The following is a 26,884-nucleotide window of genomic DNA, read 5'->3' on the forward strand; positions in this document are numbered from 1 at the left end:
TGTCTGAGCAAGGTCCTGTTTCCTAGAAACTGGCTGCTTTTGTTCTATCTGGAATGACGAGGAGGTGACCGGTTTAGACACCGAGGACCCTTGATTTCAAGGTGAGTATGAATAGAGCTCACTCCAAGGCGCGGCAGACCGGGTTCAGGTTAGAGAGTAAAGCAAAAGCTGGTATCAGTGCGAGAAGCCTGGATGATCAATGGTATGCCTCAACAGGCGCGCAGAATGCACCTCAAGATGTGAAAACTGCCTCCTCAATCTTGCAGGAGATGACTGTTTGTGAGACCCTGACTTTACAGCCGCAGCGCTCGACGTAGAGATGAGCTACCTAGATCTCCGCCCCAGCTTCAGCCTCCACGTCTTGGCATTGTCGCCAAACTTTTAGCGAGCCACTTGCGGCACCACACCACTCCCGTGTCAAAATCACAGGGCAACCTTGAACCCCATCTCGGTTCCATCACCGCACTCTTCTCGCATCAATCACCAGGCGCAGGATATCCATTTCTTTGCGACCACAGTCAACACATCCACAATGGCACAAGGAACCGTACGTACATCGCTTTGCTGTCCGCCGGCCCCTCCACCTCACCGGAGGAGGAGCAGGCACAGAACAGTAGGCTAAGATACATCTCCCTCTGCAGAAACGACCACAAGGCGCCGGCGGCCCCAAGGGCGGACCCAAGAAGGGCCAGAAGATCACCAAGAAGGTAAGTCACCAATTGCGCACTCCTTGAGCCCTCGCCCAATCCGCGAGTTCTCACCACCTCTCACCCTACCCAGAAGCCATAGATGTGAATTTGTTCTGACAAGGGCGTACAGTACATCATCAACGCCTCGCAACCCGCAAACGACAAGATCTTCGACGTGACCGCCTTCGAGAAGTTCCTGCACGACCGCATAAAGGTGGACGGCCGCACCGGCAATCTCGGCGATACCATCAACATCTCTCAGGCCGGCGAGGGCAAGATCGAGGTCATTGCGCACCAGGAGTTTTCCGGGCGGTACCTCAAGTACCTGTAAGCGATCCACTTCCCTTCCCTGGAGGATGTAGAGCAGGGTGAGGAGCATGGATGGAGGCAGGGGCTGACACTACGGTGACAGGACGAAGAAATTCCTCAAGAAGCAGCAGCTCCGTGATTGGTTGCGGGTGGTGTCGACCTCGAAGGGGGTGTATGAGCTCAGGTTCTTCAATGTTGTCAATGATGATGCGGATGAGGATGATGAGTAGATGTTGAATAATGTGCAGGCGTGTTAGCTGTGGGGTTGCGGAATAGCATAAGAAAGCCACCAATTTCTGGCTCATAGGATAGGCATTGACTCTCCTGGAGCAACTGATTTAAATTGCATTCCGGATGGAACGACCACATCAACACCAAGATCTGGATGACCTGGTCAATCTCTTGCAAACCAAGTAGATGCTTGACATATCTTGTAAGAAGTTGCGAATAGCACAAAACTTGAAGACATCTAACTGGTGAAATACTAAACCTGAGAAGATTTTATTACTGTTGAACATTTGTACCTTCGCAGCGGGCTACTCCTTGTCTTAAACACGCAGCCATGAACTTTGTGTCATTCTTCACATATGGTACGAACTTTTAGCGTTCCTGGTATCACTGCGTGTACTTTACGACTCTGGATCATGCACGCATCTGGATCACAGAAATCGCCAGCTTCCCAACTCACGACATCGCATTCACCGTTCATGCATAGCTGTATCAGTACAGCAGTAATTGATCTTGTCTGTACCTGCACCGAAACATTAGGAGCGTTGTGAACCTGTTGCGAGTAAGCTCAAAGACTAAAAGCGCATGGTAACAGTAGTGGTGAGTACGGCAATAGATTCACGGCTTCATAGTTCCGGAGTCCGGCGATCTTTGTTAGCCTGGGAGTGCGTTAGTCACAATGCAGAATCATGGATGAGCTTCAAGTAGTGAGATAAAAGGTGTCATAAGTCTAGTCTAGTATGGTATCTATGGCATTGCCAGCGTTCGTAAAGACTGTCTTCGTAGTGAGCGTGATGGTCCTAAGTCATAACCCAGACCCCGATCCAAGTCCTAATAATGCAGCCCCAAAACGCCATGCAATGCAATCGCTAAGAACCAATTGCCTCGGCTGTGCCTACAAGCGGGCAGCAGACATTTCGTCCCGTCTCTCCAACACCGACCTCCTCTTCGCCGTCACCGCCGTCTTGCTGTCAGTGCCGCCAAGCGGGCTCCTGACCAGCACACTCGTGGGCCTGTTCGTGCTGCGCGCATTGTAGCTCCACTTGCCACCCTGCTGGTTCGTCATGGCGACGGTGGTCCTGCCCGATAGCACAAGGCTCATAGATGTGACGCTGCCATCTATGACGTTCGTCTGCGCCGTCACAGAGATAGTGCCGCTGTTCGAATTGGTATGTGTGTACGAGGTGATAGTCACAACGTCCTTGATCGCCTTGTCGATCTTGACGACCACGGTGTCGGTAGACTTGATGGTAGCGTCTGACTTCCTTGAGACCGTGAGCTGGAACTCGCGATTCGTGACTGCGTCGGCCTGCGTGGGTGCCGTGAAGGTTGCCTTCGCGGTGTTTGCGCCCGCAAGTGTGATGCCCGTGGGTCCGGAAATCTGCGTCCAGGCGTAGACAAGGTCGGCGGCTGCGATTTTATCATTGGTGTTTGAGCCTTGTAAGGTGACAAGCACGCCGGGGCGCTGGGCAATATCTACGCCGGCGTTGGCGACGGGGGCCTCGACGACAGGTGCGACGGGGTCGACGGGGGTAGTGGTGTCTCCCGGGGTGGTCTCAGGGGGCGTAACGGGTGCAGGATCGGCGGGTGTCACAGGGCCGGAGCAGGCCTGCGCGGGTGCAGGGGGGTTGGCACCGGGCCAGGGCTTCAGCTGCCCGAATTGTCGCTCACCGTCCACGATACCGTTCACAAGGTGGGTAAACTGGTTGAAAGTGTGCAGGGGCGGCTCAGCGCCAGGTGTAGCAAGCTCAGGGAAGATCCACTCTGTCACTGGCTGCACGTACTGGCCCGCCATTATGCCGTTCTGGGTCATCTTGGTGCCTGTCGAGACCTTGATGCGATACTCGCGAGTGTACTTGGAGAGAGTGGTGGAATCGGCGCGGAAGGTCCACTTGCAGCGTGGGTCGCCTGCCTTAGGAGAAGCGCTGCCAATGGTACGGTCGGTCTCTTCACCTGTGCAGGGATCCACATCGATGGCGCTGATGGTCACTGAGGCCGAGCAGTCGGAGAGGACGCCAATGAACCTTGAGTCGCCCCACTCCGCGTTCGCCTGGCCGTCGTAAACTCCAATGATGGCATCCTCCATGCGAATGAAAGCTGGGCTGCTGGAAAGGATTTGCACGTTCAGAGCCGCGATCTCAAAGCAGATAATCTCGCCGCCAACTTTGATACCGGAGAACTCGAGGAAGTCTCCCACTGCAAAAGGCGCCATCTTCAGAGGGTCGGGCGCAGTGAAGCGTCGTTGGCCGGCCGGACGGTTCGAGCTCGGGCAGAGATCATCGTTGGCGGACCTGGGAATACACATAGGGAATCCACTGAACGCAGTGATCGAAGGGTTCTCGTCGTCGGCCGTGAAGAGCGGGTTGCCAGTGTAGCCGACCGAATAGACCTTGTTGGGATCATTGATCTTGATTGTAGGGCCGCCTGCGATCTTCATGGAACCCGCAGCGTTGTTTATAGACTCGACGTAGCCACTGCCAGCATGCAGCAACAACTGTGCTAGCTCGATCTGGCCTGCAATCGCTCTGCCATCGACGACGTTGCCGACAACTGAAACTTCATAGCCGTTGAATCCTGCTGCAACGACATCCTTCCAGGGCACCCAGGCTGCTGGGAACTGGACGATCAAGTTGTCTGGGACGGTGATGCTGTATCCATTGACTGAAAGAGTGCCGCCAGAGTTGAATTCTGAGCCTGCCGATAGTCTGTGACACTGTCAGTGTTGACCGATGGGAGCGCAACCAGTATGAGATGGCTTACCCATCTATAGACCCGACTGTGCTGAATGGGGTAACTGCAGCGAATGCTTGTAGAAAACGAGCGGAGAGTAACAACCCTGCGGTGAACCAAGAAGACATGACTGGTTGACTTGGAAGACTGCTGGATCAGGTGGGACGTAGAAAGCGAGAGGCTGTTGAGGTTGTGATGATACTGTCACAGCTCGAGCGGACGGAGCTCTATATAGACTTGACAAGTACAGAGTTACAATTGTGTCGGGCCAGCAGCCAAGGCGAAGAAGAGTTTGCTTCGTCGTCTAGAATCTGTGACAGATGCGATACCTTCAGGCTAGAATATGCCAATCTTGAGGCTAGAAGAATGCAGTAGGAAATACGACTTGGCGACCTGCACCCTTATGGCCAAAGATCGCCATTCAGCTGTGCCACCGCCAATACATGATGGCTTGACGCTATGGGCGGACATCGATGATGGAAGCAGTATGGCACATCGCCACTTCCGCTCTTCTCTTCAAGTTAGACTCAGTGCTGAGCGTAGGAAAGGTACGGCTGATTAGCGATCCGCTAGGAAAAGCGAGAAGAAAGCTGAATGGTGAGGAAGTCCAGATCTCCCCGCAAATTTTGGTTCATCTGGCCCTCAACCTCGGCCTAGATGTGCGCTTAAGCATTAGTCGGAGCATCGCTCCGGAAGCAAGGACTCGGAGAGCATCTGGGCTTTGCGGAAGTCTGTGCCCAGAAGACCCGTCGATGACGTTTCCAGCGGACTCCAGTAGCCTTCCGTGCTCCTGTCCATGAAGCACTGCACTGATGCTGACGGTGATTCACGAAAAGTCATGCCAAGACGAAGGAAAAGCCAGAGGAAGGCGAGGACATGGCAGGCTGTTGCGCAACATCGCTTACCTAAAAACAGCCCCAAGCGGTCGATCCTTCATGTAGCATTCCCTGCATGACATGCGTTCGCGAAGAGGGTGCGGATGGATGCAGGCACCAGGCACTGCGATCATCGCTTGCGCAGTGAGGCTGAGCTGAGGTGAGCTTCGGCGGTGATCCCGAGGACAAGACGGACAGCCAAGATTGTGGCTTCCGCCAGCCAGGTCCTCGGTGATCGATTCTCCCAGCCAGCAGAGAATAGCAGGGAAGCTCATTGGCGGATCTTCGACGCCAGGTCTTGAAAAAGCTTGGCTCGACAGCTGTCGTCGTGCTTGATCCGACTTCCAGACAAGGTGAGGCTAAGGAATCATGGTCCGCAGGTGTCTGGGCCATCAAACCTAGTAGGACAGCAAACGGTTTGATGATTTTCCATCTTTCAGTGTTACTTCAACCTGCGGTGGTCGGTTCGCTTGATCAACCCTTGATTTGATATGTTCCGCAGTTGAGCCCACGACAACTCTGCTCTTGGGATTTAGAATACCAGGCTGCTCCGCGAAGTCGCGCCACACTTTGTCTCGGAGTCAGATCAAGGACGCTTCTTGAGAGCTGAAAATCCTTCCCAACACTCTGGAATCGTGATGGGGTCTTCCAGATGAAGGATAGCTCTGGGTTTCTTAGCGGGTGGCTGGATCTCTGTCCGTTCAGCAAGTTCCGAGTCCGGCCTGGAGCCGGTTGAACCATGTTGAGATTTAGCCGGAAGGGCTGACAATTAGCTTTACAGTGATCTGCTTGGTCGACGACGACTACAGCTCGCGCTTGTCATCATGGCCCTTGTCTTCGTCAAGAGCGCGGCGTTGTAGGAAGCTTCAGAAGACCCTCAGAAAACTCGCATGAGGATATTCTTGGGTGATACCTCGGTAGCATAGACTGCGTCATGGCTGTATGGTAAGTTTGAACTCCACCACACCAGTGCGGTTGACCGTTACAGCCGGAGATTGGAACTTAGAGTGTGCCAAGCAATCAGAATCATTTCAGAACTGTTGAAGTTTCCGTAACTGGAAGAACCCAACAACTAGAGCTGTTGGTACGTGGTGACGGTCTCTTGCTGTCATATCGTGGAAGCGGCAAATCTATCATCTAGCAACATGTCTTCATGAAACCCTCTCGTGCCATACATCCATTCTTGAATCCTGGAGCTCAATCGCAGCACGCATGCATACTCCTCTTGCCCCTTACTACTACAAGACCTTCACATGACGGTTACAGCCCCGCCATGATGAGACCGTCTCTTCATGCGGGCGCTTCGATGAGCGGCGATGACCAGCCCGAGATACGAGTCCACCGCTGAAGTGTGCATACTTTCAAAGTCGATTGAAGCGCGCAGGAGCATACCGCACGCAGCCAGCCAAATCTGCCAACAGGTTTGACAAGCGTCTCCTGCTAGGCATGGCGGCCAAGGCCAGTGGTATGCAAGTGTATTTGGCTATCCCTCGTTTCCGCGAGGAGCCTCCTCATAGGATCCCATCGTCCAGCTCGTCCTCCTTCGCCGACGCGGTCGCAGTTGCAACTGGCATCTGAGCCGACCCCTCAGCAACAACAGCGACGGGCTCCGGCATCAACGAAGGCTCCCCCTCAGCACCCTTCTCCACCACAACCCTCCCAGGCTCCGGCTCCTCGTCTACAGCCATACCCTCGTCAATCCACCCATCGTCCTCTGCCGCCTTCTCCTTCGACGCCCTCAAACCCTTCACCCCTATCTTTCCATTCAACTCCTCCCAATTCTTCGCCCTCTCCTGCACTTTCCGTCCTCGCCCCTTGCTCCTCTCGATCTTCCTCTCGTGCTTGTCCATATCTCTCTCCGCGTTCTCCATAGCCTTCTCATGGCGCAGGCGCTGCGCCCGCGACATGGGTTTGGACTTCTTGGTTTTCTTAATGATGCCAGTGCTCTGAGGTGCTAGTACGGAGGGACGAGAGTCGGAGGGTGGCTTCATAGTTTTGAGTGATTTATCGAGGTTTAGCGATGGGGATGTTTCGCGACGGGCGGCGCGGGACTTGATGGAAGCGGGCTTCTTCTTTAGTTTTGCGGTCTTGGCCATGATTGAGGAGTCGGATGTGCGCCGGCGAGATGCTCAGATTACTGGTAGCCTGAGAGGAACGATAGGCAGGTGCTGGAAGAGCTGTTTCCCAATCTGTATACCTAGGCAGCTACGACAAACGTTGTTGGTGTTGGACTTTCGAAAATGTGAGGCCAAGATTTCCTCGGCAGATTCGCGCAGAACCTTGAAGCGAAACCATTTCTCAGCCCTACGGCCAGGGCCAACCCACCGCAGCTTATTCAACGCCTTCCGTCACTCTCCCTGGGCGTCAACCCCCACAGCGCATTACTACGCCTTTGTCGCGCCTATGCAGACATTCACTGCTTGTCTGTTCGGTGCGCAAAGAAGAGGCTCCTTACTGACCCGCCTCAAACAGGCTTATCGCCCACTGGACACAACACCATGAACGGCAACCGCTACCGTCAAGCGCCTACTCAGGATTACAAGCACGACTTGCCGTACGACTTCGCCTACAGGCAGGAGCAGTCACGAGCCACGCCTGGGAACATACTAGCGATCCTCCTGCTGGCGGTGCTTGCCATCTACCAACTCCCACCCTTGCGAGACTTCATATGGAACCTCGTTGTCACACTCATGCCGTCGCGGCTGGTATTCGCTCTAGACCGCGCACGCACTTCTGGACTGGGAGGTGAAGATAGTGCTGGGAGCGCCGCAGCACCGGGCAACATGCATACCGTAAAGAGCGAGGTGTTAAAGAGGGTCTTGAGCCTCAGCGGACCAAGTGTACTCAAAAGCGTTGCGGGAGACAGATCGCTGAGAACGATCAGCACTCTCATCAAAGGGACTAACAGTGAGACTCCGCCGGGGCTCGGAAACTGGGACAACTCGTGCTACCAGAACAGCATTATCCAGGGTCTGGCGTCACTACACTCTCTCAATAAATTTCTGGCAAAGACTACGAGCGAGTATGACAGTCTCCTGGGCGAATCAGCAACCAGTGCACTCCTGGATACCACTACAAAGCTCAACGATCCCACGAATCACGGTCAACGGCTCTGGACGCCTTCGAAGTTGAAGTCTATGGACAGCTGGCAGCAGCAGGATGCGCAGGAGTACTTTTCGAGAATCCTGGAGGAGGTGGACAAGGAGGTAGTGCGGGCCTCAAGGCTGCGAGGCGGGACCTCCGGGCTAGAAAGTGTGCAAGAGATCGCCGCGGCCGGGGACTCGACCAGCATCGGTGCGGCAAAATCTTCCGAAGAGGAGACTGCGAAGGACCAGACGTTCCGGAACCCTCTGGAGGGCCTCCTAGCCCAGCGTGTTGGCTGCATACGCTGCGGCTACTCCGAAGGCCTCTCAATGATTCCGTTTAATTGCCTTACCGTGCCCCTTGGCCGAGACTATACCTACGATATTCGGGACTGCCTCGACGAGTATACTAAGCTTGAGCCTATCGAAGGTGTTGAATGCGCGAAATGCACGCTTAAAAAGTCCGAAGAGCACCTGCGGCGACTTTTGGAGAGTGGAACCACTGGTGGTTCTCCAATGCCAGATGCGCTCTTGGACTCGATTCGAGGTCGGTTGGCTACTGTGCAGCACGCGCTGGACGAAGAGAACTTCGAGGAGAAGACGCTCGTCAAGAAATGTCAGATTCTGAAGAAGAACTGGGTGTCAACGACAAAGTCGCGGCAGGCAGTCGTAGCAAGGGCGCCAACATCGCTCGTCTTGCATGTTAATCGAAGCGTGTTTGACGAGTATAGCGGTGCACAAAGGAAGAACTACGCCGATGTCCGGTTTCCGCAGACTCTGGACCTCGGACCGTGGTGCCTTGGTGCCAGCCAACAGCCAGAATTAGAGACTCTAGGAGAAGCCACGGAACAGTGGACCATAGACCCAAGGACATCCATGCTTGACGGAGAGAACAGTCTACTGCAGCTGCCGTACGAGCTTAGAGCTGTTATCACGCATTACGGACATCACGAAAACGGACACTACATTTGCTACAGAAAACACCTTTATAAGGCTCCCAGCTCAGAGACGTCCGGTTCCCAGGACGACGACTTAGAAGCATCTGAAGGAGGGAAGGCTGTGGCTTCTGAAAGATGGTGGTGCCTGAGTGATGACGACGTTTCGCAGGTTACTGAGGAGGACGTCCTGCGGCAGGGCGGTGTGTTCATGCTGTTCTATGAGCGCATGGAGCCGCCTTCTGGGTCTCCGGTTCCCAATCCAGTCGAGTGCGCGTCCAACATATCATCAGTGCCAGAACTAGGAACAGCAGCAGTTGCGGCCGGACCGGGAGAGGCTGAACAGCCTGAAGCGCTCCTTGACACAGCACTACCCATACTCACAAGCGCAGATCCACCATCCGCTCTGCTTGCAGCCTTGCCCGAAACCGGACCCTCAGGATCCTCCGCCAACCCGTCCGCGTCACCAGAGATCGCGCTCGCGCTCGCATCTCCTGCTCAACTAGGTTCAAACTCCTCAGAGGACACAGCCTCAACCGCCCCACCAAGCGACGACGAGGCCGATACCGGCGTGGACCCAGAGCCGCAGTACCACCAGAGCAAGGCGGCTAGGAAAGTCTCGAATGCCCTGTTGATGCGGACAGCGTCGCCGACGAGTAGGGTGCGGGGTGAGGAGTCGATGGCGTCGCCGTTGAGGATGGTTGCTGCGACTTAAGTGTGACTCGCGCATGCTTTGAGGAAATCGGTTTATGCATAGCGATGGCGTTCTCCAGAGGATCAAGATTGGAGTGGGGGGCTGTTATGGTCTTAGTGGGGCGGTCAAGCCACGGCGTTTGTTGTTTAGCGGGTGCTGCGGGAGGCTGGCGTTGGGCAGCTATAAGGCTCGTATTGTTTGGGGATCTGGTCTCCAATAGGACGACTGGGCAATTGGTATGAGGCAACGAAATTCTATCACTCAATATCACTCCTGCTTGCACCGTTTCTGCGTTTCAAACGATGTCCTGGAAAAGAAGTGTTCTGCCTCAATTAAGGCAAGGTAAGGTGCTCCAAAGTACCCGTTCAAAGGCTGGGACAAGGCTTCCAGTGACTTTACGACTGGTTCGCCCTGTGAGGCGGACTCGAGGCTGTAGCAGAGCCGCAATGGGTGATATGCTATCATTCTAGCACTGCCTCCCCGGAGGTTATATCAACCTGCGAGGGAGCTGGCGCGGGCGGACTCGACATCCAGTATCAAAAATCACATTAAAGACTCTCGAATTTCCGGTAAGGGCAAGCTGTCAAGCGGTACCGACATTTCCCTCCACCCACCTGCACACATACTGAGCATCTGGAACCCCTCCAAAGCCGCAACCGAACCGGCACACCAGAGAAGAGCGCTGTGAGAGGATGGGCTTCCAATGCGTGAGCAGCGTCGCTACATCAATGGGTCCTGAAGCTGATGAGCGGCAGTGCAATTGCGGGACAATCTACACCGGCGATAGGATCATGTGCTGGGGGTGCAGCGGACTCGATAGAAAGGTCACGGAGAGGTGGAATCATGTCAGGTGCGATGGGTGTATTAGTACGGCGGATGGAAGAGAAAGAGGGCTCGGTTGTGCAGTGCGTAGCGCAAGGTTGTAAATGGATCGGAGTGCCTGTTATTCGTACCTTGGAGGGTTTTTCGTAGTCGTAGTGATGTAGTGTAAACCCGCAGTCGTTCTACGATAGATGTGCTGTGTGCCGCCTCGGGCGGTGTTGAATATCTTGGTCGTTTGTACGAGATGCACCGAGATTGTAAGACTGCACAAGCTTGAACGAGAGTGCTGCCACCATTCCCAGTACTCGCATAACCTCAAACAAGGCGGACCATTCAGCCCTGCAGCAGGTGATTGTAGTGTCGTGGAGGCTTGAGGTTGACGATGTTCGCTAAATGCCCCTGTTTCAGGCTTAGCGCGACATGCTACCCACTCGATTTTCGAACCCGAACTTCTCGACGACAGCGAGGTCAAGGACAATTCCCTACTAACACCACAACACAGCCGAAGTACGTGCAGCACGATCGACCGTCCCAGCCAGAAGTACAATCTGCTGACAAGAGTTTTCGCAGATGGTCGCCGCTAAGAAGCACATCACGATCGTGAAGAAGCGTACGTTCAACCCATCTCGATTCCACACACCCACGCCGCCTACGATACCCAGCAGTTCGAGCAATGGAATATAGCGCGCAATCAAAGCTACCAGACCTTGGTACATGGGTAATGCTGACAGGGTCTTGGGATTTCAGGCACCGCGCCCTTCAAGCGCCACCAGAGCGACCGCTTTATGCGCGTTGGTGAGAGTTGGAGGAAACCCAAGGGTATCGACAACAGGGTGAGGAGGAGGTTCAAGGGCCAGGCTGCTATGCCAAAGGTACGATGGACCCGCCATTTTTATTGCGGTGGAGGATATGAGAGACACGCCGAGGGCACCGCTTACGGACGATGGGGCGCAAGGAGCACTAGAAGGTTTCTACTCTTGGTTTGAAAGATGCTGATATGGGATATATTAGATCGGCTATGGCTCCAACAAGAGGACGCGCCACATGATGCCCTCCGGCCACAAGGCTTTCCTCGTCAACAACATCCGGGACGTCGACCTACTGCTCATGCACAACCGCACCCACGCCGCAGAGTACGCCGCTCGAACATTCCCTGAAGCGTCTTTGGGCTAACACACCGCCAGAATCTCACACGCAGTCTCCTCGCGGAAGAGGATCGAAATCATCGCGAGGGCCAAGCAGCTGGGCGTGAAGGTCACCAACGGCAAGGCCAAGGTCACAACTGAGTCGTAGGGCAATTGCATTGAGCGGGGCGCACATTTTCATTCGGGATGGTCTCTGGCGAAGCTCTCCTGATAGAGCTACTTGTATGCGAGCATCACGACACAATCGATTCCATGGCCAATGAATCCTTGGGCTGGCGAGATCGATGAGAATAGGAACCATCTTCAAGAATAGGTCACATTGAGTGTCCTCGCGTCACGCTGTATCTCCTAGTCCCTGATGGACATGATCGCTCGAGCTACCCAATAGAGAGTACGTGCTCGACGCTTGTAAAGCCACAACAGGCTCGTACGCAGATGGTATTCCTCCACGTGCTCATCATTTTACTAAAAATCTGCCCATTCCCGTGGGGCTTGCTTGCATAGTTGTTGAACGAGTAGTTGTATCTGGCTACCTGCGTGCAAGCTGCTTGGCTTCCCATTGGTAGCTTTGCGCCCATGTTGTGCACCTTGAGGAGCTGGAGATTGTCTGCTCATGCATCAAGGTGCTGTTTCAAGTTTGTGAAACATGCACGAACATTTCTCGCTTCAGGGCGCGGGCATTATATACACCGCTATATACACATGTACTTTGCACGTGCTATTGCACACCTAACAAACCACCGGCAGCACCCGTCATTTTCGACGTTTTCCGGCGCCCATCAGCTCCAGGCCTGCAATCTGATTGGTTAGAAAGTGGCGATAGGAGAGCAGTATCGACGACAAGCTTTCTGCGCTAGATTCCAAGTCTCTGGGCGTTTGCAACGACATCAACATGGCGACTTCCTCGAAGCATTCGTTTCCCGGTGCGGGAGGCTACATCAGTCTGCCACCAGAGGACCGGAATCACAGCAGGCTCCGCGGTGGTTGAGCGATCGTCGCTACCAGAATTGAAGAGAATTGAAGAAAAACTCGGTCACCGCACACGCACCTTGTCGGTGAATATACTTTTCTTATCGCCCACCGTACTCCTAGATTGCTCCTCAAATATCCGCCAAAACCCCTTCAGTTGTGTGCCTTTCTGACTATTCTCCATCAGCACGCCCGCTATACTCACCTTATCACCTCGCCACACCATCCACCAATCCCCCGCCTCCAGCGCCATCCATGGCCCCAAACCCTCTGGTCGCCATTCAAACACTCTTCCGCCCAGATCGCTGGTTCAAGCGCTCTAAGTCGCCCGAAGGCAAAGTCGAGCACTGGGACGCCCCCGAGCCTGGCACCTACGAATACATCCCCGGCCGCGGCTGGTACTTCACGATCCCCGACCTGCACGAGCGCCTTAAACAGCCTGTCGAAGTAAAGTACTCCCGAGTGCTGAAGCGCAACCTCCTCCGCCCCGACTACGACGCCCGCAAGAAGTACGGTCCGGTGACGGACGCTGAGGGCGAGGTCAAGGAATTCGGGTTCTTCCAGCTCGATGGCGGCATCGCGTGGGTGAAGGCTTGGGACGAGGAGGGCAACTTCATACCCGGCCCCTACGAGAGATGGGTTGTGGATAAGCACACAGGCTTGTTCAGGAAGATGGTCAAGGGCGATGATCCGGAATGGCAGAGCCGCAGGAGCAGTCAGGCGGCGAGCAGGAACAGCACGAGGCCGAGCAGTATGAGAGAAAGGGTGGACGATGGTCACAGGGGAAGCTTGTCTGCGTCGAGACCGAGTAGTCGGATGGATGATAGCAAGAGGGCGAGTCTGTCGAGTAGGCCGCCGGCACTGGGTTCGAGTACGGGTGATCTGAAGAGTGAGCAGGAGAGGAAGTCGACGGCTGTGGATCCGGCCAAGCTGAGTGCGCAGCTGAAGCAGACTGTGAGCTGAAAAGCCCTGCACGTTGCCCGGCGTCGCAAAGCGGGCCTTTCTATTTTCTGATCTTTCGGAGCGATCGTACAGCACCCTTACTGGAGTTTGGTATTCGCTATTTTTCAAGGAAGACAGCTTTCCCTTCATGTATCTCACCTAAATTTGCACACCTGTCACTGTTGGCCACAGCTGAGAACCTGATTAGATAACCTCACATGCGAAGTCGCATGGCTGGCAGGTTTCAAGTTTTCCAAGTCACTTTGCTTCTCCTGCCCTGCCCTTATCTGCTGGAGTGACCGCTCTAACACATAGTAGCCCGAGGAATAGTGATAACAACAGCGTAGCTCTCTTTCGCTGTCTTCCACCTTACTCCCACATAACAAACCTTACACAGCAGTTCCACTTCCAGCTTACTTCCACCCACATACCGCGTTTACCATCCCAGTCCTGTTTCACTCTCATTCCCGCACGGCTACAATACCGTCTGGTTCGTAACTTCAACTTCACGCGCACTCAAGCTCTGTACTAACTGCTGACTCCAGGTCTCACCGGCTCCGGTTCTTCGATCTTCTACCTTACGTAGCTTCGACCCCGTGCACGCCTTCAAAAGCCATGGTCCCACACACAATGTTTTTGCTGTATCTAGCTACAAGACGAGTTGCTCAGTATAACGACATACCAGCACGTGCTGCATGCAAGAACGAACATAACATCTCTAGATACCAGCGTCTAATCACAGTCACATCGAACCAACATAATGCCAGCATACTAGTATGCAAGCGCAAGAGATGCTGCCTGCTGTGCTATAATCGGCGCAATGTATCTTGAAAAGAGGGAAGAGAACTACGTCCCGATGGCGAATCAAAGCAGCAAATCAAGACAGCAAAGAAGCGCAGAATAGCTAGGCGAAGATGTTATTTATCTATCCGGAGACGCAGATCTCCTTTTCAAAAATGTGTCGGGTCTGTCTCCGCCACAAGTTCCTAGGTATACGGCAAGCCGAACGACAGCTGGAACGTCTTCTGTGTTACTCACACTCCATGGGGCCCGGATCCAAAACGTTCGGCCCTCGTGGCGAAACAAATGACGCCGAATATACATGACGGATGCTGAGATGATTCGGGCCCTTTCCTGCTACACAATCTACCACACTTTCCAACCTACCAACAATACGCTAACAGTCCAAACTTCAAAATGCGCACAATCTGTAAGACCTTTTCTTCGCAACATCATCAGCCTACAGCAACTGGCACTTCGTACTGACTACGCACACTACCACTTGGCACAGTATTTGCCAAAGTCGTTGTGTCTTTCTCTCACCGCTTACAGGACAAATCTTTTCAGCACACTAAGCTCGGTTCCACGGACATAATGCAAACAATGACACCATGATCTGTTACTACCCTTCCGCCCTCCACGGTATCCCCGTGGTATGGGTTTCCTGCCTCGCTTTGCGTGGCCCTCGTCGGCGCGGTCCTCGTCGGGACCATCGTCGGGACCTGGATACACTGCCCGCATTGCCTATACCATTATGGAAGATGTTGAAGCGAGCGCTGGAATTTGCTTGCCTTGCTCTTCCACTGCTCACTCGCAGCACAGATGCACCTGAAGACTATGTACCACCAGTGCCACGAAATATGCGCTGGCGGCATTCCCTCCGACCAATCTTTTGAGCCTTGCACAGCTTGAAGGCCTCTTCGTCCATATAAGCAGCCGTGCGAAGGCTTTCTACACGACTTCGGAAGTTCTCTTGGATGAAACAATACCCAGGGCATCGGTCGGATGGGATGCCTCTTCAAAATCCACGCAACGTTGCTAGAGGCTAGTACGAACAGCGGTCAACCAGATCTTGATCGCCTTGTGAGAAATACACGGACGCCCCTGACGGCCTTCCTCGCAGGAGTACCTTCCATAGCTACAGTTGCAACAACAGCGCCCACGCAATTAAAGTATCGCTCGCTGGTATTGTTACCTCTTCAAAATATCGTAAACGGAAGATTGTTACGATATACCTCTCGAGGAGAAGGAGGATCCGCTCAAAAAACCTCTCGCAGAGTTCGGGTACACGAAAATTGCAAAGGTCAGGTTCATGGACACGCCGCCCATCGCCACTCAAATTACCCGATGAATGCTACCGAAGCCGTTTGCCGCCTTTATTTCCCACAGTTTTCTATTGAGCTTCATGTAGTCTACAACATCTGGAGCGCCGATCAGGCATCTGTTGGCGAAGTCCTCTTTTACGACCTCGGTGGCGGCTCCATCCACACCGGTAGCGGGTTCAGCAATCTCCCAGCTGGACTGAGCGTACATAGTGTGAATCGCCAGCTGTTTGTGGGAGCCTAAGGCCCGGTCTCCAACCCTTGGGTTACAGTATTCACCAAAGCAGAGTGAGAATTCGTCCCCCTGCCGCTATCAATACAACCCCTCGACAAGAAGCGAGTTGCTGCAAAGCTTAGAACCAAATCGGCAACCGCCGAGACCCCTTCTACCGCTCCTAGACCAACTCCAACACCCTCTACAGCAACCCCAACGCGTAAGAGCGTTTCGCACACACTTACTACAACTCTAAGAGTTAATCCCTAGACCCCAGCCACGCCGTCTAAACACCCAGCAGAAGAGGGACCAACAACCCGCTCCAAGAAACGGAAGACCGATTCTTAAGAGCTGCTTAAAAAAGGACAAGAAGAACGGGAGACAGCAAACGCATAAGGGCAAGAGGATCTTCCGGAGAAAAATAACCTAGATGACGATGCAATATTCAACTTTTAGGATTAACACCAAATGTTAACGAACGCCTAGAGGGTGGTGCCCTTATTATTACTAGCCCATCGTCGAATCACATAAGCCTACGACCTATTAACCGGGCGCCTCTCTCTCTTTCGCGAACCGCGGCGTTGATCCCTCTTGCCTACGGGCCTTCTCTTTATATACGTTCCGCCCGCTACACGCTCAGACAACGGAGACGTTCTAAGCATTTTTACGGTAGCAATGGTTCGGCGCCTTGTTAGCCGGCGATACCGTTACAATCAATCGGATATGGGGTATAGGTCTCGATGCAGAAAGCGGTCGCATTACGAGTTGTCCTATGACCTGCGACGAGGACTGTGCGCGACGCTGATAGGTGCTATGACAGATGTCTTCGTAAGAACATGGCGATGCTACGTCTGCGGCCTGTACGGCTATATGCGCGACCAGTGTCCGCAACGCGCGCCTCAGTCCCGGCGCCGCCAGGCCACTATGGCCTATAATGAAGAATCCATCGGGCGCCTTTCCGCCACCTTCCTGACAATGTTGCGGCGGCTCAACCATGGCCCTCCCCGCTCTCTACCAGCGACGTAGCTGCAGTCTAGTGAGCTGAAAGCACATCAGCAGTCATTGTTTCTAGTGACTTCTATTCTAGAATCTTCTTTGTCTTAGCCCACTCGCTGCTTACCTTCGCGTCATCCGTTTGCTCGGGCTGTTCGCTCAGCAGCTTTTCAATATCGTCCGCTCTCATCACACAAGCGCTGTCATCAGTGTGCACGATCTCGGTTCCATCCACGGGGCTCGCCACTCCACATTATCGGGGCTATCGATCACAACGTTCTAATACTTTCGCCACTATGTCTGAGCAAGCGAAGAAACGGCAGATCCAGGACAATTCCGCGTCCCCCACCGCGCAGAAGGAGCCGAAGCTGGTATCCCGTCACCTTGGGTTCAAGAGGCCATTAAGAAGATCTCTAACCTAAGCTACGAACCGAAGATGCCAGCAAACGATGAAGACCTCAATGCCCAACTAGCTTCTTTATTTTGAAGTCCTCGCAGTGTTTGGGGCACCCGGCTGGACCCGGTCAACCGCATCACCAAGGTTAGTTATGACCCTTTATCCTCAAAAGCCTCCTCGCCTCCTCAGAAGTTTTTGTATGGTCGTTTGCGCGTATGTACCAACATGTATCAGCATGCCACGAACGATGGCCAGGTCGCGGGATGGCTTGGCAATGTGCGGCAGGGGAGCGTGGCGGTGGGCGGGTTCGCCCGTGGGGTGAGTATTAGGGGTGAAGGGGATGTGGAGAGTGTGGAAATACATTTGGCAACAACGTTGTTTTTTGGTGGGGCTCACTGGCCGAAACATGCACGTTTGAGCTGGCTATTCAGCTCCTTGAGCACGAGACAGGCGGAGAGACCCGGATCACAGATCAAAACCTCAAAAGCTGCATCCAACGGCACAAGCACAAGCAGGCGCGGAAGAACACACCGACTAGTTGTTACTCCAGATGCTGGGTAACAACTGCTGCTAGTGGCGGGGGTTCGCGAGACAACTGACCGGAATGAGCTCGATGCCACTCAATCAGCTAGCCATTCACTCCGCCGCATAATGGTCTGCACAGCTTGCAGAAACCATAGAACAACACAGAAAGGCCCCGACCATGCTCAGGACAAAACCAGTGACAAGTACGCTAAAGGAATTGGCGCCACCCTGTGATCACCGAAGGAACAATCGACAACCTCCGGAAGTCTCCCACGGCCCGTTTCATTAGGATTCCTGATCTTCACACCGCAAGGTCAGGAGCGCGCTTCCTGGAACTTCTCAGGACTTAATCATACGATCTATGGCTAGAGCGCACTCTGTCCACTGGGACTGAAAAGACTGCGGAAGCCACCTCTGTCCCCCCGCTGAAGCAACCACTCCTATCTTCGTTCACCAAAAAAGTAGATCGCCTTATGAAGGGCGTGAGCCGCCAGATCATGGATGAGCAGAAGGCCCTCTAGACTACCTTTTCAGCTCCCAGGACCCGACTTGCTGCACTTACTGTCAGATCTCGTGCGGATCCCGCCGTGGTTACGCAGTCCCTCGTTTGAGGTCGCAGCGTTAAGGCGTTGGACGAGGAGTAATGTGACTCGGTTGACCAACGGCTAATCTCTGCATTAAAAGCTGGATGGTAGCCGCTCAGCCCGCTCGCTCTTGGTACGGTTTCTGGTGGCTGCATGAAAAGGACGTTATATCAGCAGCACGATCAGTTTTGGGACGGTACGAAGCGGCCGGACTGACTCTTACCGCCTCGATGACGGTCATTTTATCAACGGAGATCTGAGATACACCGACAATCCCTTCCATGGAGACACTACCGTTGAGCATGAGGCAATTCAGAGCCGTCTTGGAGCCTTGGAGGCCGTCAACAGCGTTTCGGAATCTGGCGATCCTACCTAAGCAAGCTTGCAATCACCTGTACGGTGGGTAGCCACTCTGAAAATCAATAACGTCGCGTCACGGTACCATCTGTCATTCGTCCGCGTGACAGATCGACTCTGTGAGCCCATACATAGACGGCAGGACGACGTCTTCGTTTACAACCCTGTCACATTTGCCCGCAAATCATTGATTTGTTCAGACCAGCTCTGACGTTTCTGAGCCGTGATAATCCCTTGCAAGACGTTCCGCACTACTGCCCGGCAGTGCCGGCACCGTCAGTCATGTCCTTCTCTCAGTGTTTGCTGTTCTTTAAAGAGAGAAGACGAGGCTTTCAAGTCTGGATCCTGATTGCACTCCCGGTGGTGTTAGTTGCTGCTATTAGCATTTTGCGCCAATGTAGCCGAAGCGCCAAAACCGCAACGATCGTCCGGGTCGTTGAAGGTCGCAGACGCCGTAGGAACAACAGCTTCAAGGGACACGATCGGGACAGTGGCGTGGCCTCCGAGGCCGCCATCAAAGGAACAGTCCGCTGGGGTAAGTTGTAACCTCTTCTCCCACGCAGATTTAGACAATAACGACCTTAATGCTAATTGCGACGTTCTCTCCTGTATCCTTAAAACCATTACCCTTGTATCATTTGGCTGCGAGGAGACAGAAGACAAGAGAAAAGCCGTAACAGAAGAGACGTATCATGGATACGGTTTGTGACTTGGCTATTGCGTCAGGGAAGCGTGGGCAGCATTGGTTTCGGTGGCATAGCCTCTACAGCCGGCAGTATCACCAAGAAGCAGTATATATGATTTAATAGCAGAGCAACATCCACAGCTCCGACGCAGGACCATGCCGTCTCGGACTGCGAGTTTTAGCTCGCGATCAGCTGGATGTCAGACCAGAATTTGGATGGGTTGTGCCAAACATCTTTGAATATAGGCGATACTGGTTGGAAGACCTGCTAGAACTGCGGTGTGAAAGAAACTCGCCGCTGTTACTCAGTCGGTGGCAGCACATATGTCGGGTCTTGAACTGGGAATGGGGAGAAGGTGACAGAAATTGCACATAGAGTATGACAGTAGTGAACTCCAGCACCAGGGAGCTGCAAACCATACTATCGACAGTGAAAAAAGATGAGAGAAATATGTATCAATCTAGATGCTCAAATTTTCCCTTGTAATGATTAAAGGATTCAATGGTTACACTCGCGCAGTCGCAGCAACCTATTCTGATAATGACCAGCACCACCAGCACCACCAGCACCACCACGACAACGCTGAATTTCTCTATCGCATCGTCGTTGCCAGCGGACCAGCCAGCTCCTAATAGCAGAGCTTCTACTGCCCTTTCTTCGGGCAGTCTCCATGGCCCGATAGCGATCCCCAAGGGTGCAATTGCTCTTTCTCATGCTCCGCTGGACTGGAAACGCCTTGGACCGCGAGACGAACATGTCATTGTGGGGGCCTACACGTCCGCGGACCCCGTCCAACTCAGTCGCCGCCGCACCACCAGCGTCTCAAAGACTGAGTCCTACCATCATGTTTCCCTTGTGCGGTTGGGATCTGGTTTCAGCCATCTTCGCATGTGGGTCTCCGCTACAACGCCACTATGTTTCGCTTCTCATATCGGGACACGTGTTCTAGGACAGAGCAGAACCGCTGCAGATTTTGTCTGCCGACTTTGGATGTATAGCGTCATCATTGTGTTCGGGCCAAGCGCGAGGTACGGTTAGAATTGCGGTTGGGGTTCGACGGATCCGTAGCCTTACGTTCCGTACCGCAGAGACTTTACCGCTTCGCCGAGGAAGCGGGGGACGCAAGTATGAGATGACTGCTGGGTCCATGAACTCGTTCTCTGATGTTACATACCACAAAGCTTGGAACTTTAAGGAAACGGGGTTACCTATATAAGGCAATGTGATAGACGAGATTGGACCACATGGACGAAGCTACTCATTACTTATTGCGTTGTTAGCTGATATTGCGTTGTTAGCTGCTCATTGAGGGCGTTCATGTGGATATCCAAGCTTCGTTAGCAATATGTACAACCTCCATTGCCGTTGTCTGATCTTTTGAGTATTGTACAACGCGCTGACAACTGCTATGATAGGTATCTTATCCTAGCTCCACCTGTCCATGCCTGTGCCGTTAATGTTTACTGCCCCCCCTCCCTGTACGTGACGCTTCACGGCCTCAGCACCCTCAAACCATCCTTTGTTGGAGCGGCCGCATGCTTGAACGACTATCACGACGACGTCAGCTCTTATTACGTGCCTTTATCTCCGCCTATCCAAAGCGCCTCAAGCCTGCAAGGGGTGTCCTTACGTTATCACACTCTTCCCAAGCTCGCCCAGCGCCAAAACCCGTCCCAAGCCATACGGGCCATGCGCGCCTTTTGAAGAGCAGAACGGAGAAGACGACGCCGAAGGAGAGACCGAGGCCGGAGCGAATGAGCATGGAGGAGAGGCAGCGGTCCCACTAGGAATAAACCGGTATTAGCGCTGAGCTTGATAGCGGAATCCAGAGATACTAATGAGACGAGGAGCTCCACGAGAGCTCGCATGGCTCTCAATTGCATCTGTGGAGGCGTCTGGAAGCTCCCATGACTGCTGTGGCAAGCGTTGGCTTAGGATACGCACCTTCTCGTTCAACAGCGCCTCGCTCATGGGCCGGTTCGTCCGCGTGACGGGGGAGGGTGGTGTGGATGTGCGTTCGGCCATGATGGCTATTGGGAAGCTTCGGGTAGGTGGAATTGGCCTTCGGAAGCTCAAGCGGAGGTGCTGTTGAGGTGTTCGCGTGAGGAAGGATGCTGGTTGACAGTTCGGCTGCCCTGTTGTTCTGCGGCGCATCCCGAGTTTGACGTTGAAGCTTGGCGTTCGCTGTGGCCCAAGCTCAAAAAAAGTTCCGAGCAGCTTCATCTGGTGTCGGTTTAGAGCTTTGCGCCCAAGCGGACAATGAGCGGAAGTACCAGACGATATGGCGGCCGACACGCAGGCCAGTTCCAGTTCTCTGTTTCTAACTACCCTCTCAGTTACTAACGATTCAGCAGAAGCCCGTCGCTACTCCATCACTGCAGAAATTGCTCTCCCTCGAACAGGACTTTGCCAGCTTCGACGAGCAATTATCCCAAGCCGCCCAGATAGTTGGGCTCGAAGAGCTTCTTGCAGGAGCAGATGAAAACACTCGTCCTGCTCTCAGTAAACAGCGCTTCCATAGCAGGTCGGAATGGGTGCTCCGCTGGTTGCTTGAAAAACTAAAGGCAAAGGACGAGGTGGGCCGCACAGCGAGGGCGAGCGCAAGAGCATGGAAACTTTTATCAGGGCTTCTATATACACTTCCCACGTCGAATGCGGCCAAACTGCTCAACGGATCCCAGTTTCTTTTGGTATTGGAGAGAGCTCTGCTGGAGAATTTTGCCGAGGACGCCAGAGGCGGATGGATCACTGACTCGGTCGATCAAGATGCACCAGCATCTACCAGACGTGAAAGCACATCGGGATCGAGTGCTACTCTGGAAGAGCAGCCTCGTCCGTCCAAGAAGCGAAAGCGGCACAACGGATCGCCTAAGGAGCCTGTTACTACGAAGTCAACTACACGTACTATGAAGTCCGTCACGGAACTGTTTAAGTGCATTGCGGCCGTTGTCGAAGCTATCCATGAGCAGTCTTCTCCATCAAGCCAGGATGACAATGGGACAGTCGCATCCGCGCACATGAGGGCAGTCTTACGGACCGACACCGCGCAAGCAGCGCTCATACTCAAACTATGGATTGTTGCGCTATGCAATATGATCCGGAGCTTCGCACAAGCCCAGAATCCATTAGAGGGCTGGAAGGGACGTGCACAGTATTTATCCTCTGTTATACGCATATGGTACATGAGGTCACTCGATCTTGACGATGAGTCTGAGATTTCTGCCGCAGTCTTCTCGTCAGAATGCCTTGTACCCGTCACTCAGCTACTCTCCGTTGTTATGCACGGCTCCAAAGGGACCAACAGCCAACGAGCTCTAATTAAGGACGAAGAAGAATCGATCCGTCAGCTTGAGCAGCTGCTGGCAAGGCATCTGTTTATCCCGTCCCGTACAGCGTACTTTGCGGCCCCCCAAGACAGGACGTCAACTGCACAAACTGCACGGCAGACGGCTCCCAACGACACCCTGCGCGAGCGACTACAGCCAATCAAGTCTTACATAGTAGCTAGCGCCCCGAATGACCACTCTACCGCAGAGGAGAGTCTGCAGAAGACAGAGATCGCCTTCGGCGCTATGCCGCTGCTATTCGATGTAGCCATTCGATGTTCTCCCAACCTGACTATCAAGCGAAAACATACTGAGGCACCTTGGATAAACCATGTGTTCACAGTGCTCATGGATTGTACATGTGCGACCAAGCCCGGAGCTCCTAACTCTCTTCTCGCGCAAATGCAAGCTCGGACTCTGGAAAGCCTTCTAGACGTCATCATCAGAAGGAGGATGTCTCTTGATGAGAATGTTCTCAAGATTGTAATAGACGGACACTCTGGAAACCTCCATGCCAGTGATGTTACTCGGGACGTCCGGTGGAGTCTGATCGCTAAAGTTACTGCCCTTGATCCAGACATCTTCATCAATAGGCGCAAGCCTAGCAAAACTGATCGCGATGAGATATCAATCCCCACAGTCACGACTGGTTTAGCGGATGCCGTGTCGAGAATGGACCTTCCGAGTGACGTATATCAGAACCCCCAGGAAACACCATGGAGGATCGTTATTAAATCCATTCTCATACCACTCATGCAGGCATACGCTCGCAACAGGAACCTTGTCGGTTTTCTGACAGTATGGCAAGCGCAGCTAGAACACCGATTGTCTGTATGGTTGACGGATGTAGAAGAGCAAAATGTCTCCGATCGCCCACCGATTCCAGGCCGACGGCCGGTGATCTGGGAAGATTCAGAGCTCATCAAAGCCCTGCGACCGCTACTTGAGGCTTCGCTCACTGGCAGGCAAATTGCAGAGGAGCTGACGAGCTATGGGTCCCCCCTCCACGAGCTCCGTGAGTCGATCGAAGAGAACGATAAGATAGCGATGCTAGACGATGGAGAGCCTAGCATCTCTTCATCCTCTAACTTGTTTTCCGGGGGCCCTCGACGGAAGCATTTGCTGGATTGCCTCCCTTCGGGTGAGCGGCACCTTTGGGCGAGCGCGGCGGCCAGCCACGTTGTCCTCGATGCCATGCTAGGTGCGCTTCAATCAGACTCACTGCTTGAGGAACTTGTTCCTCAACTTCAGAGTCTGTTCAATGATTTGAGCAAACTTGCTGCGGACGCAACGATCAAATGCTGCGAGCTTCTGCCAAGCACATGGCGTATCTTGGGTCGTTTACATGAGCTTCTGCTTCCTTTTGTTGACGACTCCGCTCTCGAAGCGCAATGTGAGATCGCGTGGCACGCCCAAGGACGCCTTCCACTGGTAAACGCAGCGTTTGAATGCCTTGAGAATCCGATATCACCGGAACGCTTTGATAGTCTGGAACTTTACCACCACAGTATGCGCGTTGACGCCTTTTCGTTCCTCGTCATCATGGTCCACAGCTTTGCGTCAGGCTCTGACTTACGAGTAAAAGCGACCGAAGCGCTGAATGCCGCAATTCAGACCCTTTTTGAACCTCAATACGGGCCAATTGGACGTCCCTTCTATAATGCGATCAAGGATACTGCTTCAGATGAAGCAAAGGACTTTGTAAAGCATGCGGCTTTAGTACTGAGTTTCGCGTCCCAGTTCGTCCGCTTTCCTGACGTATTTCAGTAAGCATACGCCCTAGCGCTGTTTTGCATTAGTGCTTATCACCTACAGATTCCTTGAATCAGAGCCGCGTCGTGATTTCTTCGATCTGGTGTATTGGTGTGCGCTGGAGGAGCATTCGTCGCCTTTCATTGCAAAGCAAGTCCAGACTTACGGGGCGCCGCCTTCCGCATTCGATGCTGTGATTGACTCCGTCTGTACCAACGCCCCATCGGCTGTTAGAGGTATGTCAACCGGTTCGCGAAACTGGATGAAGCTAATTGTATACAGATGACCTATTTCAGGTTCTCGTGGAGGGGGGCTCAGCTAAGGATCTCTCAGATGAAGACGAAAGCCTGCGCTGGGATGTCGTCGGTTTCTCCGAGCGGTGCTTTCATCGGATCCCGCTTGCTGCTATGGGTCGCAAATACAGAGAAGCTGTGCTGGACAAGGCTCTGGAAATCGCTAAGCGTGCAAGGGGCAAGCGCAAACCGACCGAGCTTGCGAATCACTTCAGCGTCATGTTGAAGCTAATGGAGGTCCCAAATGCCACAGCCAAGCTGTGTGTTGATTCGAAAGAGCTGGTAGTCCTAGCGAGCACTCTCAACAACGAAGACGTTGCGGAAGAGCCGACACTAGTCGAGCTACTTGGAGCACTTGTACAGCAGACTCTGCAGCATGTTTTGGCCACCAAGGAACAGGAACGAAGCAAGCAGTATATTGACGGTCTACGCACCAGCTTGCTTAGCTACATCCACGATGAAGGCTTTCCTACCGGACACCCTGGCATAGCTATGCTGTTGCGGCAGGCGGTCCCGCTATTGGTTAACGACAACGTACCGTCTTCCGAACACAACGGGACTGGAAAGTATTTGTCTGCGTTACAGGCTGGGCTTAGTGAACAGGACCATATGCCCGAGAATGAAGAGCTGTTCGTCGGCCATGAGTTTAAGGCCCTTGTGGGTGCTGTTATTGAACTGCCACGCGTCACTGACGATCAGCATGGTACGTGGACACCTCAATCCCTAATGAACGCAACGCTGAACATGCACAGACCCTCTCAGTCCTCTGGAGACTGCATGGAATAAGTACGCAAAGATCGTAATGTCGCCCTCTACAGAGACACCCAAGCTTGACTTGGAGGATTCGGCGTGGGTTTTGATACATCAGCTGGCCGGAAAGAGACACCTGCAGGATCATCTGGAAGCGTACGTTGGTTTGTCGCGCAGCGTTCTACGCAGGGGTATGGTCCACGGACGTAGCTTGACAGCCCAGAGAACTAACGCGATCAGATTTGTCCGCTCGGGACTATCGCAAAGTTGTACGAAACTTCCAGGACGCGTTGCAAGAAATCCCCGTTGAACATCAGAGAGTTGTTGTCAATCTGCTCCACGACCGCGACGACGGGCAGATACCCTCGCCAGAATCTCTGGAGTTGATCCATTCCATCATCCGACTGTCCAGACGCATCTCTTCAAAGTCATCCGAGGATGCCGAGCAAAGCCCGGGAGCAACGCCTTCACCAACAGATTGCTCTCTCTTCACCTCCCTTTGCGCCCTTCTCCCAAGGGTCCCGGATATCCGCCGCTTCCACCTGTTGGCAGAATGCATCATGACTGTCCTACAAGAGAAGGTATGTTGGCTCAAGTGTCTTTTCCTGATTGACACTAACTAGTTGTAGCATTGGCCAATCACACAATACGCCGTCGACACCCTTCTCGCGTCCCTCACAGTCCTCTCCTCTCTCTCCGCTCCCATTCTCCCCACCGAACACGCGAGTGCTATCTATCTCCGCCTCTGCTCAATCACCCACTCACTCATCTCGATCCGCCGCACAAAGCTCGGCGGCCGCTTCCACATCCTCATGCCCCTCCTTCAAGCCCTCCTAAGCTGCCTCTACATCCCCGAAAGCCGCCACAGCACCGCTCTCCCTCTACCACCCTGGCTCGATTCTCGTAAGCCCCTCCTAGGTCAAAAGCACGCAACGGCCTACGCCCGCCTCCTTACAACGCTCTGCTCCCCGACCGTCTCCTCCGTCTCGCGCAAGCGGAAGCACGACGATGCCGCCCTGACGGACGAAACGAAGAAGGCGAGGGAATATGTGGGGCAGTATATTCCGCTTGTGTTGATGCAGTATTGCAGCCTCCAGCTTAGGGGGAAGGTGGCGGAGGGTGTGAGGGAGAGACTGCAGCCGGGGCTGTGGGTGGCTATGGATGTTGTGGGGTTGGAGGGGATGAGGGCAATGAGTGCGGGGATGGATGGGCCGGGGAGGGCGGTTTGGAGGGGGCTCTATGGGGAGTGGAATCGGTTTGGGAGGTGGAAGGAACGATGAGCTGATTGTTGGGCCTTGAATCCTCTCTGGGGCTGCTACTTGCTTGTATGAAGGATGTTACATGTACGTTACGTTTTCGACGTGAGATGATGCATGTGGAAGCTGATTCGTATTAGATCTCCAACGTAGCATACTGTTCAGACACCACGAACTAAGAGTTTACATCTGGCGTTACAAGCGTCACTCCTTTGCGGCCCCACAGTG

At 53.7% G+C, this 26,884-nt stretch overlaps 7 protein-coding genes across 7 annotated transcripts; 5 read left to right on the top strand and 2 right to left on the bottom strand.

Annotated features, from left to right (window-relative positions):
• Positions 1–532: 532 nt before the first annotated feature.
• W97_08734 (uncharacterized protein) lies at positions 533–1,228 on the top strand (the record flags this gene model as incomplete). Its single annotated transcript, XM_007786601.1, has 4 exons — positions 533–547; positions 642–707; positions 820–1,016; positions 1,102–1,228. The coding sequence occupies 4 exons, from the start codon at positions 533–535 to the stop codon at positions 1,226–1,228; spliced, it is 405 nt and encodes a 134-aa protein (XP_007784791.1).
• Positions 1,229–2,121: 893 nt separating this feature from the next.
• W97_08735 (uncharacterized protein) lies at positions 2,122–4,084 on the bottom strand (the record flags this gene model as incomplete). The annotated part of the gene is made up of 2 exons (XM_007786602.1): positions 2,122–3,931; positions 3,987–4,084. The coding sequence occupies 2 exons, from the start codon at positions 4,082–4,084 to the stop codon at positions 2,122–2,124; spliced, it is 1,908 nt and encodes a 635-aa protein (XP_007784792.1).
• A 2,258-nt stretch (positions 4,085–6,342) lies between these two features.
• W97_08736 (uncharacterized protein) lies at positions 6,343–6,927 on the bottom strand (the record flags this gene model as incomplete). The annotated part of the gene is made up of 1 exon (XM_007786603.1): positions 6,343–6,927. The coding sequence occupies one exon, from the start codon at positions 6,925–6,927 to the stop codon at positions 6,343–6,345; it is 585 nt and encodes a 194-aa protein (XP_007784793.1).
• A 402-nt stretch (positions 6,928–7,329) lies between these two features.
• On the top strand, positions 7,330–9,564 carry W97_08737 (uncharacterized protein; the record flags this gene model as incomplete). The annotated part of the gene is made up of 1 exon (XM_007786604.1): positions 7,330–9,564. One exon carries the CDS (start codon positions 7,330–7,332, stop codon positions 9,562–9,564), a length of 2,235 nt encoding a protein of 744 aa, XP_007784794.1.
• Positions 9,565–10,935: 1,371 nt separating this feature from the next.
• On the top strand, positions 10,936–11,658 carry W97_08738 (60S ribosomal protein L32; the record flags this gene model as incomplete). The annotated part of the gene is made up of 4 exons (XM_007786605.1): positions 10,936–10,975; positions 11,113–11,237; positions 11,377–11,498; positions 11,550–11,658. The coding sequence occupies 4 exons, from the start codon at positions 10,936–10,938 to the stop codon at positions 11,656–11,658; spliced, it is 396 nt and encodes a 131-aa protein (XP_007784795.1).
• Positions 11,659–12,734: 1,076 nt separating this feature from the next.
• W97_08739 (uncharacterized protein) lies at positions 12,735–13,442 on the top strand (the record flags this gene model as incomplete). Its single annotated transcript, XM_007786606.1, has 1 exon — positions 12,735–13,442. The coding sequence occupies one exon, from the start codon at positions 12,735–12,737 to the stop codon at positions 13,440–13,442; it is 708 nt and encodes a 235-aa protein (XP_007784796.1).
• Positions 13,443–21,248: 7,806 nt separating this feature from the next.
• W97_08740 (uncharacterized protein) lies at positions 21,249–26,680 on the top strand (the record flags this gene model as incomplete). The annotated part of the gene is made up of 7 exons (XM_007786607.1): positions 21,249–21,326; positions 21,634–24,371; positions 24,421–24,593; positions 24,640–25,353; positions 25,403–25,591; positions 25,641–25,981; positions 26,030–26,680. 7 exons carry the CDS (start codon positions 21,249–21,251, stop codon positions 26,678–26,680), a joined length of 4,884 nt encoding a protein of 1,627 aa, XP_007784797.1.
• Positions 26,681–26,884: the final 204 nt, after the last annotated feature.

This window comes from Coniosporium apollinis (genome assembly GCF_000281105.1).
Source record: "Coniosporium apollinis CBS 100218 chromosome Unknown supercont1.62, whole genome shotgun sequence".
Taxonomy (NCBI): domain Eukaryota; kingdom Fungi; phylum Ascomycota; class Dothideomycetes; genus Coniosporium; species Coniosporium apollinis.